At 37.7% G+C, this 14,949-nt stretch overlaps 1 protein-coding gene across 1 annotated transcript; it reads left to right on the top strand.

Annotated features, from left to right (window-relative positions):
• Positions 1–4,572: 4,572 nt before the first annotated feature.
• LOC133852243 (uncharacterized) lies at positions 4,573–13,473 on the top strand. The gene is made up of 15 exons (XM_062288956.1): positions 4,573–4,886; positions 4,982–5,078; positions 5,231–5,344; positions 5,690–5,787; positions 5,894–5,977; positions 6,126–6,280; positions 6,437–6,509; positions 6,623–6,668; positions 6,790–6,899; positions 8,248–8,355; positions 8,440–8,493; positions 8,910–8,971; positions 9,712–10,024; positions 11,909–12,809; positions 12,899–13,473. Exons 1-14 carry the CDS (start codon positions 4,815–4,817, stop codon positions 12,752–12,754), a joined length of 2,232 nt encoding a protein of 743 aa, XP_062144940.1. The 5' UTR covers positions 4,573–4,814; the 3' UTR covers positions 12,755–12,809; positions 12,899–13,473.
• Positions 13,474–14,949: the final 1,476 nt, after the last annotated feature.

Here is a 14,949-nt window from a genome sequence, read left to right as displayed (position 1 = left end):
TAAGGCCCACGAGCCGAGCCGCGAGCCTGTCTGTCTCACTCTCCAGGTTCGATTGGGGTTGGGGGGGGGTGGGGTGAGCCAGATGGTCTTAGGAATCCAACCGCACTCTTTTTCTGACACGTGTAACTTCTCTTTTTCTTTTTCTTCCCTTTTCATCTCCTCTCTTTTCGCATGCCACACGACCTTTGACAAAATGGAACGTTAGATATTTAAATAATTTTTTTAAAATTTAGTTTTAATTTGATGTGTTATAATTTTATAAGATTTATTGTTTTGAAAAATGTGTTATAATCTAATAGAATTGTGACACATCAGATTTGAACCAAATTTTAAAAAAAAATGTTAGAATATCTAGTATTTCTCTTGACAAATGACCTCCCAAATGTGGATCGACCCACTATGCTATACTTTCTAATTGTGAGTCGCTAATTTATGCCCAAATAAAAAAAATAAGAATTTATTTATTTTATTGAACATCATCTAAAATTTTTAAATAAGGTGACAATATATTATGTAACATCTATAAAATTTAATTCGAACCATAAAATAAATGTTCTTTATTTAACTGAAAAAAAAAAAAAAAACCCAATCTGCCCAAAATATCTAATTAAAATGGTGTGAGTATATGATTCTCCAATTTTTATTATTATTTTTAAAAATAAAAATAAAAATTAGAGTCCTTACGATGGCCAACGTGCGGCCTCAAGACAGTGGTCGCCACCTTTAAGTGGCCACAACACCACCCTGACTCTTTTTTTAAGAAAAATATTATTTTTATTTCGTATACATGTAATCAGCATTCCCTACACCTACAAAAATTGTACATGAACAAACTATTTTCTAAAAAATATAATATTAATTATTTTTTATAAATGTTTTGTATTTTATTTTTTAAGAAATGCTTTGTAGAGTTTTGTAATTTTTTTTTTTTTTTTTTAACGTAAAAACCTTCTTCATTCATCATTTCCGGAACAATCGCCCGGAAGCATCCAAAGGATACAAAGATCATAACAAATACACTGAACAGAGAAAGAAGGCATTTACAGTCGCTCAAAGGCGAAGCTAAAACTAAGGCCGAAGGCCGAAAGCAGTAACTAGAGGTAGAGAACCTCTAATCACAAAGCCAGGGTATACCCTAACTTAAAGCAGCTACCGGAAATCGGTAGACTGTGAAACAAATGAAGGATTTACAACCAAACAAGAAGAAGCTCAGGAAACTAGCACAGGAAACAAAATGGCCGGAACAGCCAGCGCGTGCAGGACACACATCGTCTCCGGGAACCTCCCCATCAGCGAACGACCATCAGAAGTCCAGATCGACACCTTGCGAAGCCGGAGGAACAAGCCATAACCCGCACGGGCGAGGGCCGGATGGAAGACCCCCGGCGCGTGCGGATCACGCGCCGTACAGGAGAGAACAACACAGTTCCGCCAGATGACCATTGAGACCGGAGAGGGCCGAAGACCGCCACAGGAAGATTCTTGTCGAAGGAGAGCCGACCAAGGTTAATAGATCTAGCTTTGACCGCCATCTCCATCAGCCCTTCGCCCACACCCGTCTATCTCCACGAGCCAGAAACCAAAGCCTCTGCTTGCACCAACAAAGACGAAACAAAAACAAAAGAAATAAAAAAAACAACCACAACAAAACTACCTCCACCAGTGAAACACTGGGAGGAAACAACTCCAACAGCCCTAAAGGCTTGGAGACAAAACCCTGGCCCTAACGGTCAAGGGAAACTAAAGCAAAAAAACAGAGCCGAGAAGAGGAGGCGTGAGGCCTCCCCCCCCGGAAGACAAGAAAATGCTCGGAGCCCTCGCTTTCTAGAAAAATCTCAGACTTTCTCTCTCTTCAACGAAAAGAGAGAAAAAACCTCAAAGCCTATAGAGTTTTGTAATTGGTTTAAAGGGTGTGTCAATGGTGGAACTAGATCTCCATAAATGCGTTTGATTAATAAGTATTAAAAAAGAGTTTTCGGGTGTATAGAGTACTTAATACATGGATAACCCTAAGGGTGGCCACCATTGTCTTCCGGCCGCACAATGACCACCATATCACAACCATGATGGCGGTCTGATGGTGGCTATCACCACCATGGATCAACACTTTGTGTTTTAATTATTTTTTTTTTTTATTTTTCTATTATTTTGTAAAAATGTTTCTTAATATTTTATTTAAAAAAAAAAAAAACATTTCTCAATATTGAATCAAACCAATTTTCATTCATGGACTTTATATGCAACACTTTTTTCAAATCCAAAACTCAAAATGCTTCTAAAAACCAGGATTAGTATTACTATAAACTAAAAAATACACTTCTATTCTCCTATTATTTTACTTTATTGATGTATCAATGCCAATTAATATATATTTGTTTTTTGAACAAGCTCCTGAAATTTCATTGCTGAACAGAAACCCCAAAGGAGAATACACCAAGGCCAAAGCCACATAACAAATACAAGAGCAAGAAGGCTGAGAACATTGCCCGAAGGCTACATTAGTGCCCGTAGGCCATTGTGGTGGATAAAGCTAAAGAAACTTCATCCACTAAGCCAGGAAAAATCATGGCTTAAAGCAGCTACCAAAAGGTAGACTGTGAACAAAGATTCAAGAATGTACAAATACAAATAGAAAAAACCAGAGGAACTAGCACCAGGAGAACCGCTGTTGGAGCTCAAGGTGTACGTGTAGAAAATGCACCTACTCCGAGAATCCTTCAAGCATCGAACGACCTCTAAAAGCCCAGATCGACACTAAACGAAACCGGAAAAGCAAACGATGACCCTCACGCGCTAACTCGGGGAGGACACTCCCCGGCACGTACTGGCCACGCGCCGCGCAAGAAATAACCACACAGCTCTGTCGAGTGACTACCGAAACCAGATGAGGCCGACAACCACCAAAGAAAAGCTCCTGTCGACGAACACCTAGCCGAGACTTATAGATCTAATAATAAAGCATAACTCCATCGGAGGCCCACCGACATCCGCCATTCCCACAGGCCAGATCCTGGGAATCCTTCTGCTTGCACCAACAATAACAAAACCAAAACAAAATAACAAGAAAACACTAACCTCACCAGATCTAACTCTGGGAGGGACCACAGCTCCACAACCTTAAGGTTGGGAGAACAAAACATCTACCACTGGAGACTAGTGTGATGACAAAAGCCAAGGCTAGGAGGAAGACCAGCACCGGGAGGAGGGGAGGCTAGCCTCCCCTCCCAGTGAAACAAAGCTCAAAGTTCTCTCATTGTATCTAGAACCTTTCAGAGACAGAGACAAAGAGAAAAAGCTTATAATTATGGAACTCTTAATATATATTTGTTGTTAACAATAGTTAATTGGCAGGTGACGCATTACTCTTAATATAAATGGTCAATATTAAATGAGTTTGATGATTTTGTTAACAACACACGTCTTTTATTGTATAAAGCAATCCCTACTCAAAAGGTTTCCAGGAATATTCCGAAAAGGATTACTCAAATGATAGCTTGCTCTTAAAGTCTAAACTGAAATACCCTATATGCATGATTAAAAACCCCCGCGATTGCAGGGTCAGCAATTTGCAACGAGTCATCTCAATGTACGAAAGTCGCAATTCGAGAGAAAAAAAAAAAAAAAAAATTGTATGAAAGTGAAAAGAGAGAAAAAGTATTAGATTCCTGTAATTTCAAAAGTTAGAGAGATTAAGCCGGATTAGGATTTTTTATAATTATTTGAAAGAATTTGAGCAGGTGATCGTGAGAGATTACTTATAAAATTTACTTGATTAAATAAAAATTAGTATATCTAATTATTTATCCGATCACGTAAGTTTCATAAATAATTTTTCTTAATTACGTATCTAAATTTTTTTAAATTTAGATAAATAATTATAGAAATACGTATTCAAGATAAGCCAACGTAGTAATCCATTATTTCAAAATATGATCAGAGGTGGTTGTATTGCCTTCAAGGAGTCGTTGACTATCCATTTTTTTTTTTGGGGCCGTCAATCATTACAAAACAGTTGGAATTGAGAATGGCTTAGATATGAGATTCGGAAATGTAATTTCCTACAATTTTTTTTAAAAAATTTACACTGCCGACGTAATGGCTAACACCACATGTGTTGTAACATTTTTAATTTTAAAATTTTATGAGAAAAAGAAAGTAAAATTAAATATACAACACTTAAAATCAAATTATTTACCATATTAATTTTATATCGATTGACGTGTTTTAAATATTATTATTATTATTATTATTTTTTTATAAAAAAAATTGTTGATATTAAAACCCATTTAAGTCTTGGTAAATAATGAATGTGATAAATAAATGTGAATATTAAAGGCTGGTTTGGATGTGTAATTTTTTTGTATTGTATTTTATTATTTTTTATTATATTTAAAATTGCTGCTGCTGAGAAAATTTATTTTTTGAAATTATGTATGCATGGTTTAGAGAACTTGTGACAAAATTAAAAAAAAAAAATTGTTAAAACTTGTGTTGAATTTGAATTTTATAAAAATAATAAAATATAATAAAAAAACTTGAGTTACCCAAAATGCCATTACTCTTTCATTTTTGGGTGCCCTACATTACTCTTTCATTTTTAGGTGCGTCCGGGCACGATTCGTCTCAAATCCCGGCCAGTTGACGGTGGAAGATGACGCAGTGAGTGGCGAGTGCTAATGGGTCACCGCCAACAGTTTATGTAGCACTAGGTTTTAAGGACGCACGCCCACCAGCCCTTACGAGTTACGACCAGAATAGAACATAAGGCAGTGAGCTTGGACTCTGAATAAGCGCGCCATGACTTTCACGTTGTGATGGCAGTATCCCTGAGAGGCAACGGCAGCAGTGGTTTGTTATCTCGTCTAAAAGCCCTAGTTAACTTACAGGTCTCCCTTCCCTCTGTAGTTATATCTTTCGTTGGTTTCTCTGAGGCGTTTCTTCGAACAGTTAAGTAACTATTTTTTTTTCTTCGTCTGGGCAGACGTTTCATGGGCAGAGGTTCAACCACACGTCAGCCGAAGAGGGATTGCAAGCTAAGTTCTACCCAGAGATGAGTTCTGATGTTGTGGCTCCTCGAGGTTTCCTAATACCGATATTCACTGTATCTAGCTAGTCATTTATAAAGCTTGATATGCATTTTGTGCGGGCATGATTTTGATTTGACTTTTTTCGCCATTCCTCGGATACACTGTTTATGTATTAGTAAGGCTTGGTTTCAATGATTACTTAGGAAGCCACATTGACATGTCGAAGTGGAAAAAGTTGGATTCGAGGATGTTTGGGATAGACCGTTCAATGATTCCGCTACCCTCTCGGACTGTATTGCAAATTCTTAGGAGTGCAGGTAACGTTTTGAAACTTATTTCCTTTGCGTATTAGATTTTAGCATTTGTGTTTCATTGACGTATGAGCAAATAAGTAGATATTATTTCTAGCTCGGTGATGCTTGACATGCTTGCCTGTAAACAGGAAAGGCAGTGGTTAAAAGGGTCGACTAAATGGATTTTGGTCTAAGCTTGTGTTCGAAAGAAAATGTATATTGTTAGATCGAAGAATGTTTTTAGGAGTGTGTTGTGTTTTAAGTCTGCTCCCATTTTATATGGTGTTCTGCTTTTATTGTATGGGTCTTGTTGGACATGAGTGTCTTTTATTCATAACTAGGTAGTTTCCTTTTCCTTACGATATGCAGGGTTTGAAGCCTATCTAGTAGGAGGATGTGTGAGAGATTTACTCCTAAATAAGATACCAAAAGATTTTGATGTGGTCACCACAGCTCAACTTAAGCAGGTTTTGTGACACCGATTTGGTTTTTATTCTGATTCCTACACGTATGCTGATGCGGCGGTGTGATAACCTTCAGAGTTTTCTATTGTTTTCTGAAAACTTATTACAGATCAAGAAGCAGTTTCATCGCTCCATGATTGTTGGACGACGATTTCCTATATGCAGGGTGCATATCAAAGGGTCTGTAATTGAGGTTGGTGCATTTAGTAACTTTATATGCGTCGATGTAAGATTCTTCCATATGACTCTTTGGTATATAATTTACCATATATTCTGCAGTCCTGGGTTTAATATTCTATCTTAATTTTCTTGTTTTATTTTCTATAATTCTTTTGCAACAGGTATCTAGTTTTGATACTGTGGCAAAACAGGATGAAGAAAAAGAAAAAGAAAAAGGAAAAGAAGATGTTCTTTCCTTACAAATGCCAAGAGGCTGTGATGAGAAAGACTTCATCCGTTGGAGAAACTCCATAGGTCGAGACTTCACTATCAATAGGTAAGGTTTCTCTTTTTGATGCCTTTTTTTTTTTTTAGTGTTTTTATTTATGGGTTTCGGGCTCTGAAAGTTTTTTTAGCGTCCTTGCTTATTTATATGTGACTTTAGTTTGATGCTATTTTAACTCAAAATCTTATTTTGGTTTTGTGGAAGCAGCTTATTCTTTGACCCTTTTGTGAATAAAATATATGATTACGCCAATGGAATGGCAGACTTAAGATCCTTGAAGGTGACTCTTCATTTGCTTGCTAATACAAGTCAAGTTTAGTTTGAATTAATCTATTTCAAAGTTGCCATTTGAAGTTTACTTAGATTTGATATTGTTGGGTGATGTGGACTCAGCTGCGAACATTGATCCCTGCTCAATTGTCATTCAAAGAGGATTGTGGTAGATATTTTTTTTGTTAATTTGTCTATAACCTCTTTTAGCATCATGATATTTGAAGCCATTGGCTGAATCTGGTATCAAACTAAATGACTCTGATCAATTATATCAATTGTTATTGCAGCAAGAATTTTGCGTGGCTTAAGAATTGCTGCCCGTTTGGGCTTGTCATTATCAAAGGACACGGAGAATGCAATGCGTAACCTTTCTTCTTCTGTTCAGGGTTTAGCCAAGGTAGTTGCTGAGGATTTAAACAAGATTTAGTAATTTTTTTTTTTTTAATAAGTGAATGAAATATCATTGAAAAAGAAGAAGAATATCATTAAAAACAAAATATCATTAAACAAGATTAGTATCCTGAATGAAATATGTCACTAAAAAGTTTTTGGGTGTTTGTGGCATATTTTTTTTGATAAGTAATAAAGTTTTATTAAAAAAGTGTAAGACACTTCTAAGTACACAGGAACATCCAAAGCAGCCCACAAAAAGAAAGAAACCCAACAAACCCTCAAATACCAAAATTCCTCAAACCCTAACCCTCAAGAAGCACTCCCTGCTACAACACGTGAGCCTTGTCTTTCTTATGCCGAGTGGACACACTTGCATCACCGTAGTTAATGGGGCTTACCAAATTCAAAATCCCTCTTACCTTTGGTCTTCGGGCCCGCAACCTTAACTTCCCAAAGAAAGTCCTCTTCAAAGGCATCTAGAATCACCAAGGACGGATTCTCGTCCTCAACACTATCCAACTCACAATCCAATGCCATGTTGGGAGGAAGAACACCCAAAGGGTAAGGGGAATCTCCATCCTCCCCATCCCAAATCTTATCTCCCTACTCTCACACAACCACTTCCCCAGACGGACCAGAACCTACTGGCCACTTATGAGATTGGGACAAACCATTCACCTTGAAATCATCACCCTTTCCAATGGTAGGAGTGACACAACCACTAAAAGGGGAGGGAATCCTTACCACCCCATCTTCCTTTACATCTAGAGTCGATGATGACACGACCGATTCTAAAAGCGAGATATGAGGAGTAAAAACTTTCATAGCCGGTCTCGGGTTGAGAAACCCCCAGCAAAGGAAACCCTTCTTCGAATTAGATGGCTTAACAATATCCTTCAGGAATCTGCCACTCCCGCAGAAACTTTCACAGCCGGTCTCGGGTTGAGAAACCCCCAGCGAAGGAAACCCTTCTTCGAATTAGATGGCCTAACAATATCCTTTAGGAATCTGCCACTCCTGCAGAATCCATCACTGGAAGCACTGCAGTTGTTTCCTCGACTGAAAAACTGACAGGGAACCTCATTGCTACCACTGACTCTGCAAATAAATTCTCAGCCAAATGCACTAATGTGCCTTCCCTTACCTTCCGGTAGTACCATCTCCCTTTTTGTTGTTTATGGTAGAATTGTTAACCACCTATTGTTGTCCTTTTAAAAAAAGAAAAGAAAAAATGTGCTGTTTCTCATAAAAGCTGCTTTAGAGGAGCTCTTAGATGTACTAGCAAATGTAATTTTATGTTATCAACTTCTGCATCCTACTCCTTAATAAAATGGCATTGTCTATATATACAGGACAGGATAATGTTGGAGTTGAACTATATGCTGTCTTACGGTGCTGCTGAACCTTCTCTCTGCTTGCTTCAGAGATTTAGCCTGCTTGAACTCATCCTTCCATTTCAGGTAAGTGGTTTTTCCAGGATCTGATTCACAACATTGTAATGATTTCTGTCATAGCTTACATCTAACTTGAAGTTTGGATTACAGGCAGCATACCTTAAAGAGGCTAAGGAATCTGTTAAGGGTTCCGTTATGTTGATGGTAAGCTTAACTCTACAAGGAAGGAGTAAAACAAACTCTCTATTATGTCATTATTTAGTTAGTGACAAACATGCGCCTATGGTATGAGATGTAGTATGAAATTGATTCAATCTTGGAATTATTTGATATCATGGAGTTAGACAGGAAATAATGGATATACTGGTAGATCGGCTAAGATACAATATGAAGATACAATATGAAGTTGGAGTAATGTAACAAAAGCTGTTATGAAGTTCTTTTTCAACTTTAGTCATTGTAGTAACATTGTTTGCTCTGGTACTACTTGTAGATGCTTGCGAATGATCTTTTGACTCTACTTTATTATGAGCTTAATATGGCTTAGAATTTGTCAAGCACAATTTTTTTTCCCTTTCATTGTCTTACTTCCTAACATGTCCTCTTTCATTTTTGGGCAGAGATTATTCTTCCATTTGGATAAATTGGTTACTTGTGATCGGCCTTCTGGTTCCATTCTGTGGTGAGCCAATGCTTTATTTTCTCTGTTATAAATATAAATAATATCATTATGTTGTGATCATCATAAACTTGATTGGTGGGACATAGTTGCTTGACTTATTAAGTTATCTCGAATTTGAAAAAAATTGAATAATTTTGCTCAAATGCCTTTTCACTCCAGCCTCGTAAAAGCCTCGGCAGATAATGTGGGAACCCATGAAGGGTTTTATTGTGGGGATGTGGGTCTAGACAGGAACTAATATGTAACAAGGTGAAGAATTTGTTCAAGTTCTGGGAGAGACTTCAGGACCACCAAATGTAAGCTGAGTTTCCTAGGCATGAGCCTCAAAACATTTGGAACTCTGTCCTGTATGATTATTTTACCAATACACATGTTGCCTCTTCATTTGTGTAGCAAACATCCTACCCTTGTGGATGATGATCTTTTAGTTCAAGAGGGTTGCTGGCTTCCTGTCAAAAAATGTTTTTACTTCCCGTTTCAATTATAGACACGTGGTTAGGAACTCATTTATACCTTACTGTAGATACAAAACAGTGGTCGGTTGTTTTCATTTGAGGGAAAAAAAAAAGTGGATCATCCGTGCGACTTGTTTATTTATGAAAAAGATGCTTCATTTTTGAGCTTTAGTCTTGAATAGACTTGTCTCAGATGGCTGATGTAACTGGTGGTTTTATATGTTTTTGTTTCTTTTCAACAATGGTTTCCGTTTGGATGGGGTCATATTTTTGTGTATGGAACAGGATCGGACTGTTGGCTTTTCACCTGGCATTAGTAAATAACCCTCAAGAGGCTAGTGTGATTTGGGCATTTGCTTCTACTCTGTACCATGGAAACCAGGAGAAAGGTGTTAAATTTGCTAAAGAACATGCTCAAATGCATGTTAATTTTGTACCGGAGATCTCAGGGTCCTCTGATTTTAAATCAGATGAAGAAATTGCTGAAGGAGTTACTCTTTTAGCATCTTTGGTGCAGGATTCCATAGCTGCTTTGACTAATAGAGATAGTCTTTTCGAATCAATGTGCAGATACCCAACTTCTCCATGCTCTGGTTTTGTAAGTACATATATCCCATAATTTATATTGCTAATAACCTCATATATGCAGCATAATTAACCCAAGCATAAATATGCCAAATGTTGGTTACATATCACTCGTCTGAGGTAATTTGAATCTGACATTGTAGGCTTTCATTGGGGGCACATTTGGGTTAATGTTTTGACTGCAGAGCCAGAAATATTGGTCTGCAATTCATCAGACAAAAAAAAAGAGGCAAAAATGATAGCGCTGCAACTTGTGCGGGCTGGTCTGGGTTGGAGGCTGACCCACACTCAACCCCAGCTCTCCAGCCTTGAACCCTGACTTAGTCCAACACAACCATCAAACCATATAACTCAACCCAATCCTAGCTTGTGTATTATTTTTCGTAGTTGGGTTGACTTCGACCTACCTTGTAATTCAGGTTAGGTCAAGTTGATTTTTGATCTGGCTACCTTGTAATTCTTTCTCTTAATCATCATTAGAAAGCTAAAATTTCACAAATATCAAGTGGCTACTGAGATATAAAATTAAGATTGATATGCTCCAAATAAAAAACTTAAAATGAAACATTATAAACATGAAATTCATGAGTAAAACAATATATTTATTAGCTAATCACAAACAATCTGAAATTGATATGTGGTTTACAAGTATTTGAAATGTTATACCTTTTTTGAATTATGGCTTGTTAGGTCTGGTACGGGTTGGGCCATGGGCTGGGTTCATGGGTTGGGTTTGGGTCGAAAGATCTTCAACCCTAGGCCAACCTAAATTTAATTCATGACTGAATTTTTCAACCCAGGCCCACCACCAGCTTGTAAATTGTAACCTAGCTTGGCCAAAGTTCAAGTTGGGATTGGATTTGTCTAGCCTCACTTGCCCATTGCATCCAAAAAAATAAATAGGAAATCTGCAGACTCAATACCTCTATCTTGCTTTTTCATCAGTGGATGATAAGGCAAATGCTTTGGCTCGTGTATAAGTTAATAGTGTGGCTGATTTCATCTCATCTTATTCTATGAATCGTCGATCACAATGTTACTGTGTCACATGATTGCGTAAATCTGGTTGAGAGAAGTTGTCATCTCATTCTAGCTTGTTACATGACTGATTCATTGTCACATACATACTGTGTTACTGATTCATTGCCACATATATACGTGCGCAATGTGTTACTGATTCATTGTCACATACATACCCAGAGTGTGTTTCATCATCATCATCAGCATAATTTTCTCCTTGTTAATGACTTTACAAGCACAGGTACTTGTCATGTGTGCATGTGCATGCATGAAAGTTTTAACATAAAAATGCCATATACTGTATAAGGAAGCTATCTAAATTCCAACCTATCTAAATTATCAACATACTAACCTCATTTTGCGGTAAGTTAATATTTTAGGTTAAAAAGAAATCAAATGTGGATATGCTTGACGGTTTCAATAGTTGGCAATGGTAATGTGGCACATGTAATATGCGGGGTCTACCCTGTGCATCTACACAACTGAAGGCCTGCATATATAGGGCTGGTTTTGATCAGTGTGCACCGATGGTCACAGCTGTTGCTGGCATTTCTCATGCCATAAATCTATGCCCATGTATCATGTTCAGGGGAAAACGGTGTTAAGACAAAGTTACTGAACGGGCAAGCTCACAGCCTATTTCCTTCCACCACAAACTCCAATTTTGACCCTATATTTAATGATTTACGAGCCGGATATCCATTGTGGTTGCTCAGGCATGTTACCCAGTTATGTCTCACCATCTCCTTCCATAGTGGAGATACTTGTCTCAATGATTATCCCCATGGTTTCTTCCAGTAAACGTATGTGTTTTACAGTTTTACTTGTATATAGTTCTGATGTGCACCTGATCTGATAAAAAAATGCGGTTCTTTAGGTATTCATTTCGAAGACAAAAGGGGAAGATGTTGCTGAAATTTTCCGAGTGCTCTTGAAAGATATTGAGTCCTATAATAGTGGAAGAAAGAATTTTCAAATTGATTACCACACGCTTGGGAAGGGATATGTGCACGAGATAAGATTTGTTCTTGGGAAGATTATTTTGGAAACAATGAGTAGTGGTGTTGTTAAAGGAGGAATTGAGGTTGTCAAGGTGGAGAAAGCTCATCTGCAGCCAGACGTCACTGAGGAGAGTTGTGATCTGTCGCTTTCAGATCTCATGAAGCATCACGTGTTGAAAGATAGAAAACACGAATGTGGCCTATCAACATCTAATCCTGAACTAAAGCACGAGACATTGAAGAAACGGAAGTTTTTTGAGAAGAAAAGCAGTCTCTCCAAGCCGGAGGTGGCTATAATGAACCCAGAGGTAGTTGAGAGAGTGGAGTACCAGGAGATGGCTAAGAAGCACCAGAAAATAATTGAGACATGTCAATCACCCCCAGAAGAAACAAATATGAAGCAGGGAAACGTTTTAGACGATCAAAATTGCCATTTACAGGAGCATGAGGTTAGTGTTGAAATGCAAGAGGATGTTGAGAACGATAAGTGCAAAGATAATAGTAAGAGGCATTTGAAGGTAGTAGAGAAGATGGAGCGCCTGCTATCACAGGATAAGGTAACTAAGAAGCCTAAAGTAGTTGGCAGGAGTAAGATCAAGCAGAAAAAGATGCTAGAGAAGAAACAGTTACAGTTCTCACCTCCGATGGTGGTCAGGGAGAAACAAGATGTAGTGGTTAAGGAGAAAGGCAGTCGACCTCTATTGTCAAGCTTCTTCAAGTAAATTCGTCGCTGTCTGTTGTAAAATACGTAACAGTTTTGGACAGCATAATTGACAGGTACCTTCCCTCCCCCCCACCCTTCGGCCCTCCCCTTCTCTCTTCCTCTGTCTTTTATCTGGATTTCTAATCTTTGCTTTTCTCTGCAGATGTAGGATATATAATCACAAGAGCTGATGGAAACATGCTTCCTCATTTACTTTAAAGGCTATAATCATCAAAACTTTACTCTTTTCGGATAGAAAAACAATTTTGAAATTATTAGTATCAACTCTTGGTTCTGGGTATATGGAACTAATGTTGTAATGGCTTATAAGAAGTGTTAGCCACGTCTATGTTATCACTCCAAAACTGAACTTGTCCTAGTCTTAGTCCTGTTGCAATTGGTGCTCATTTGAATCACTTATAAAATTAGTCACACTTAGTATTGCGGGACTTAGCGTTTATGAGTGTCTAATAATTTACCTACTCTATGTGAGTTATTTTTCTTCCCAATATGGGACTAGGATGTTACAAATGTCGTATTTTGTTTTATTTAGATCATGTTTCAAGATATTTGGTAGCACTAATGCCTGGTTTAAATCCCATTCAATATGTCCTCAGAGATGTGGGTTTTGGTAAGAAGGGATGCTTGTATACGTGGCTAGGGAATGAATAGCTTGACTTCATGGTTTTCTTCATCTTGTGCTTCTCTTCATATCAATTGTAAATAAGCCATTCACCATATGATTCTTGCTGATTGTTCTGAACTAGGTAGTTCTTAGGAAGTCCTTAACCTAATAATCTGTTGCTGAATCTCCCCAGTGTTAGTTCTGAACTGCCGGATAAATTGCATGATGTTGAGAATGGAAGTATCATACTTTTAACTATATATTTGTATACAAATTTGTTCCACTCTGTGTACTTACATCGGAAGTCTAGGCAGGGAAAGTATAAGATCCATTATGCAAATGGGATTGAGGTCCAGTGGGATACTTATTATCCGACCGTTCATCGCAAGGGGTGGCTGTTGGCGTAGCTAAACCACCTAAAGCCCTTACCGTTCAAGCTACCTCTTTCTCCTTTTTGTGTTGTCACGATGTAGGTCGTTCATGTAAAATGAATGGCCCACATAAAGGTATTGCACTCAATGTATTGAACTTTTAGAGTCTGTTTGGTCTTGCCACTTTGAAAGCAAAATGCATTTTGTTTGGGAGTGCACTTTTAAAAAATAGTGGTTTGAAAACATTAAACATACGTTTTCAAATGTAAGGAAATGACGTTTTTAAAAATGCACCATCTTAAAAGTTGATATCATGATTTTATTAAAAACTTATGCTTTGTTTGTTTTGACGAAAATAGTTTCTATCGTAAAATAGTTTCAGGAAAGTCAATTTTTAGAAAAATGTTTCTCGTCGAAAACATTTTTCGATGTTTGGTGCATACGAAAAATTACAAATATTTTTTATATTTTCATTCAACCATATTAACCTATAAAAATCATTTTTTATTTATTTAGAACATATAAATATTAATATAAAAATCTCCGGTGATGAGATTCCGTCACTGACCAACAGGATTTCGGCGAATGTAGCCGGATTTCGAAAAATGGTCGTAATCTAGCCAAAACTGCCAGAATCCGGCACAGAACGGCCTGAAGTAGGCCTTTTTATGCTGGATTCCCGCCAGAACAGCTGGAATTCGGCCGTTCTGGCTAGATCCGGCTAGCTTGCTCTGGCCCGTCGGGATCCAACAGTTCTAGCAGATCTGGCTAGCCTGCTGGAATCCGGCCAGATGGCCAGAATACTACCAGTTTGGTTGTTGAAATCTGGGCTGACCGAATTCAACCGAATCTCGGCGAAGATGACCGAATTCTGGCAACAGTGACTAGACATTGTCGGATTTCGGCACCAACGAGATTTCGGTGGTGGTCGACTGCTTGAACGTGAAGGTCGACTGTGTTGTTTAAAAAGGGTCGAATGCGTTTGCCGTCTTCGAAAAATGATTTATACTCTTAAAAAGCGTAAATAATTTTTCGAAATTTACTAAGTAATCTTGATCAAACGGAAATCATTTTTCGGTTGACTATTATTTTTGCATCCACCAAACACCGAAAAATAATAAAATTATTATTTTAAAATTATTTTATGTCAAAACAAACAAAATATTAATTACATTTTTTAAAATAATGTTTTAAATCGCACACATTGAAACCTCAAAG

The sequence above is a fragment of the Alnus glutinosa genome, chromosome 12, assembly GCF_958979055.1.
Source record: "Alnus glutinosa chromosome 12, dhAlnGlut1.1, whole genome shotgun sequence".
In the NCBI taxonomy this organism is placed as follows: Eukaryota; Viridiplantae; Streptophyta; class Magnoliopsida; order Fagales; family Betulaceae; genus Alnus; species Alnus glutinosa.
Note: the sequence above shows the minus strand (reverse complement) of the source record. Positions and strands in the feature narration are given on the sequence as shown.

Bases quoted from the DNA above. Each gene is read 5' to 3' on its own strand.
- LOC133852243 (XM_062288956.1), top strand. From the start codon at position 4,815: ATGGCAGTATCCCTGAGAGGCAACGGCAGCAGTGGTTTGTTATCTCGT. The intron at 6,669-6,789 runs GTAGATATTTTT...TTGTTATTGCAG, and splicing joins GTCATTCAAAGAGGATTGTG to CAAGAATTTTGCGTGGCTTA. The intron at 8,494-8,909 runs GTAAGCTTAACT...ATTTTTGGGCAG, and splicing joins AGGGTTCCGTTATGTTGATG to AGATTATTCTTCCATTTGGA.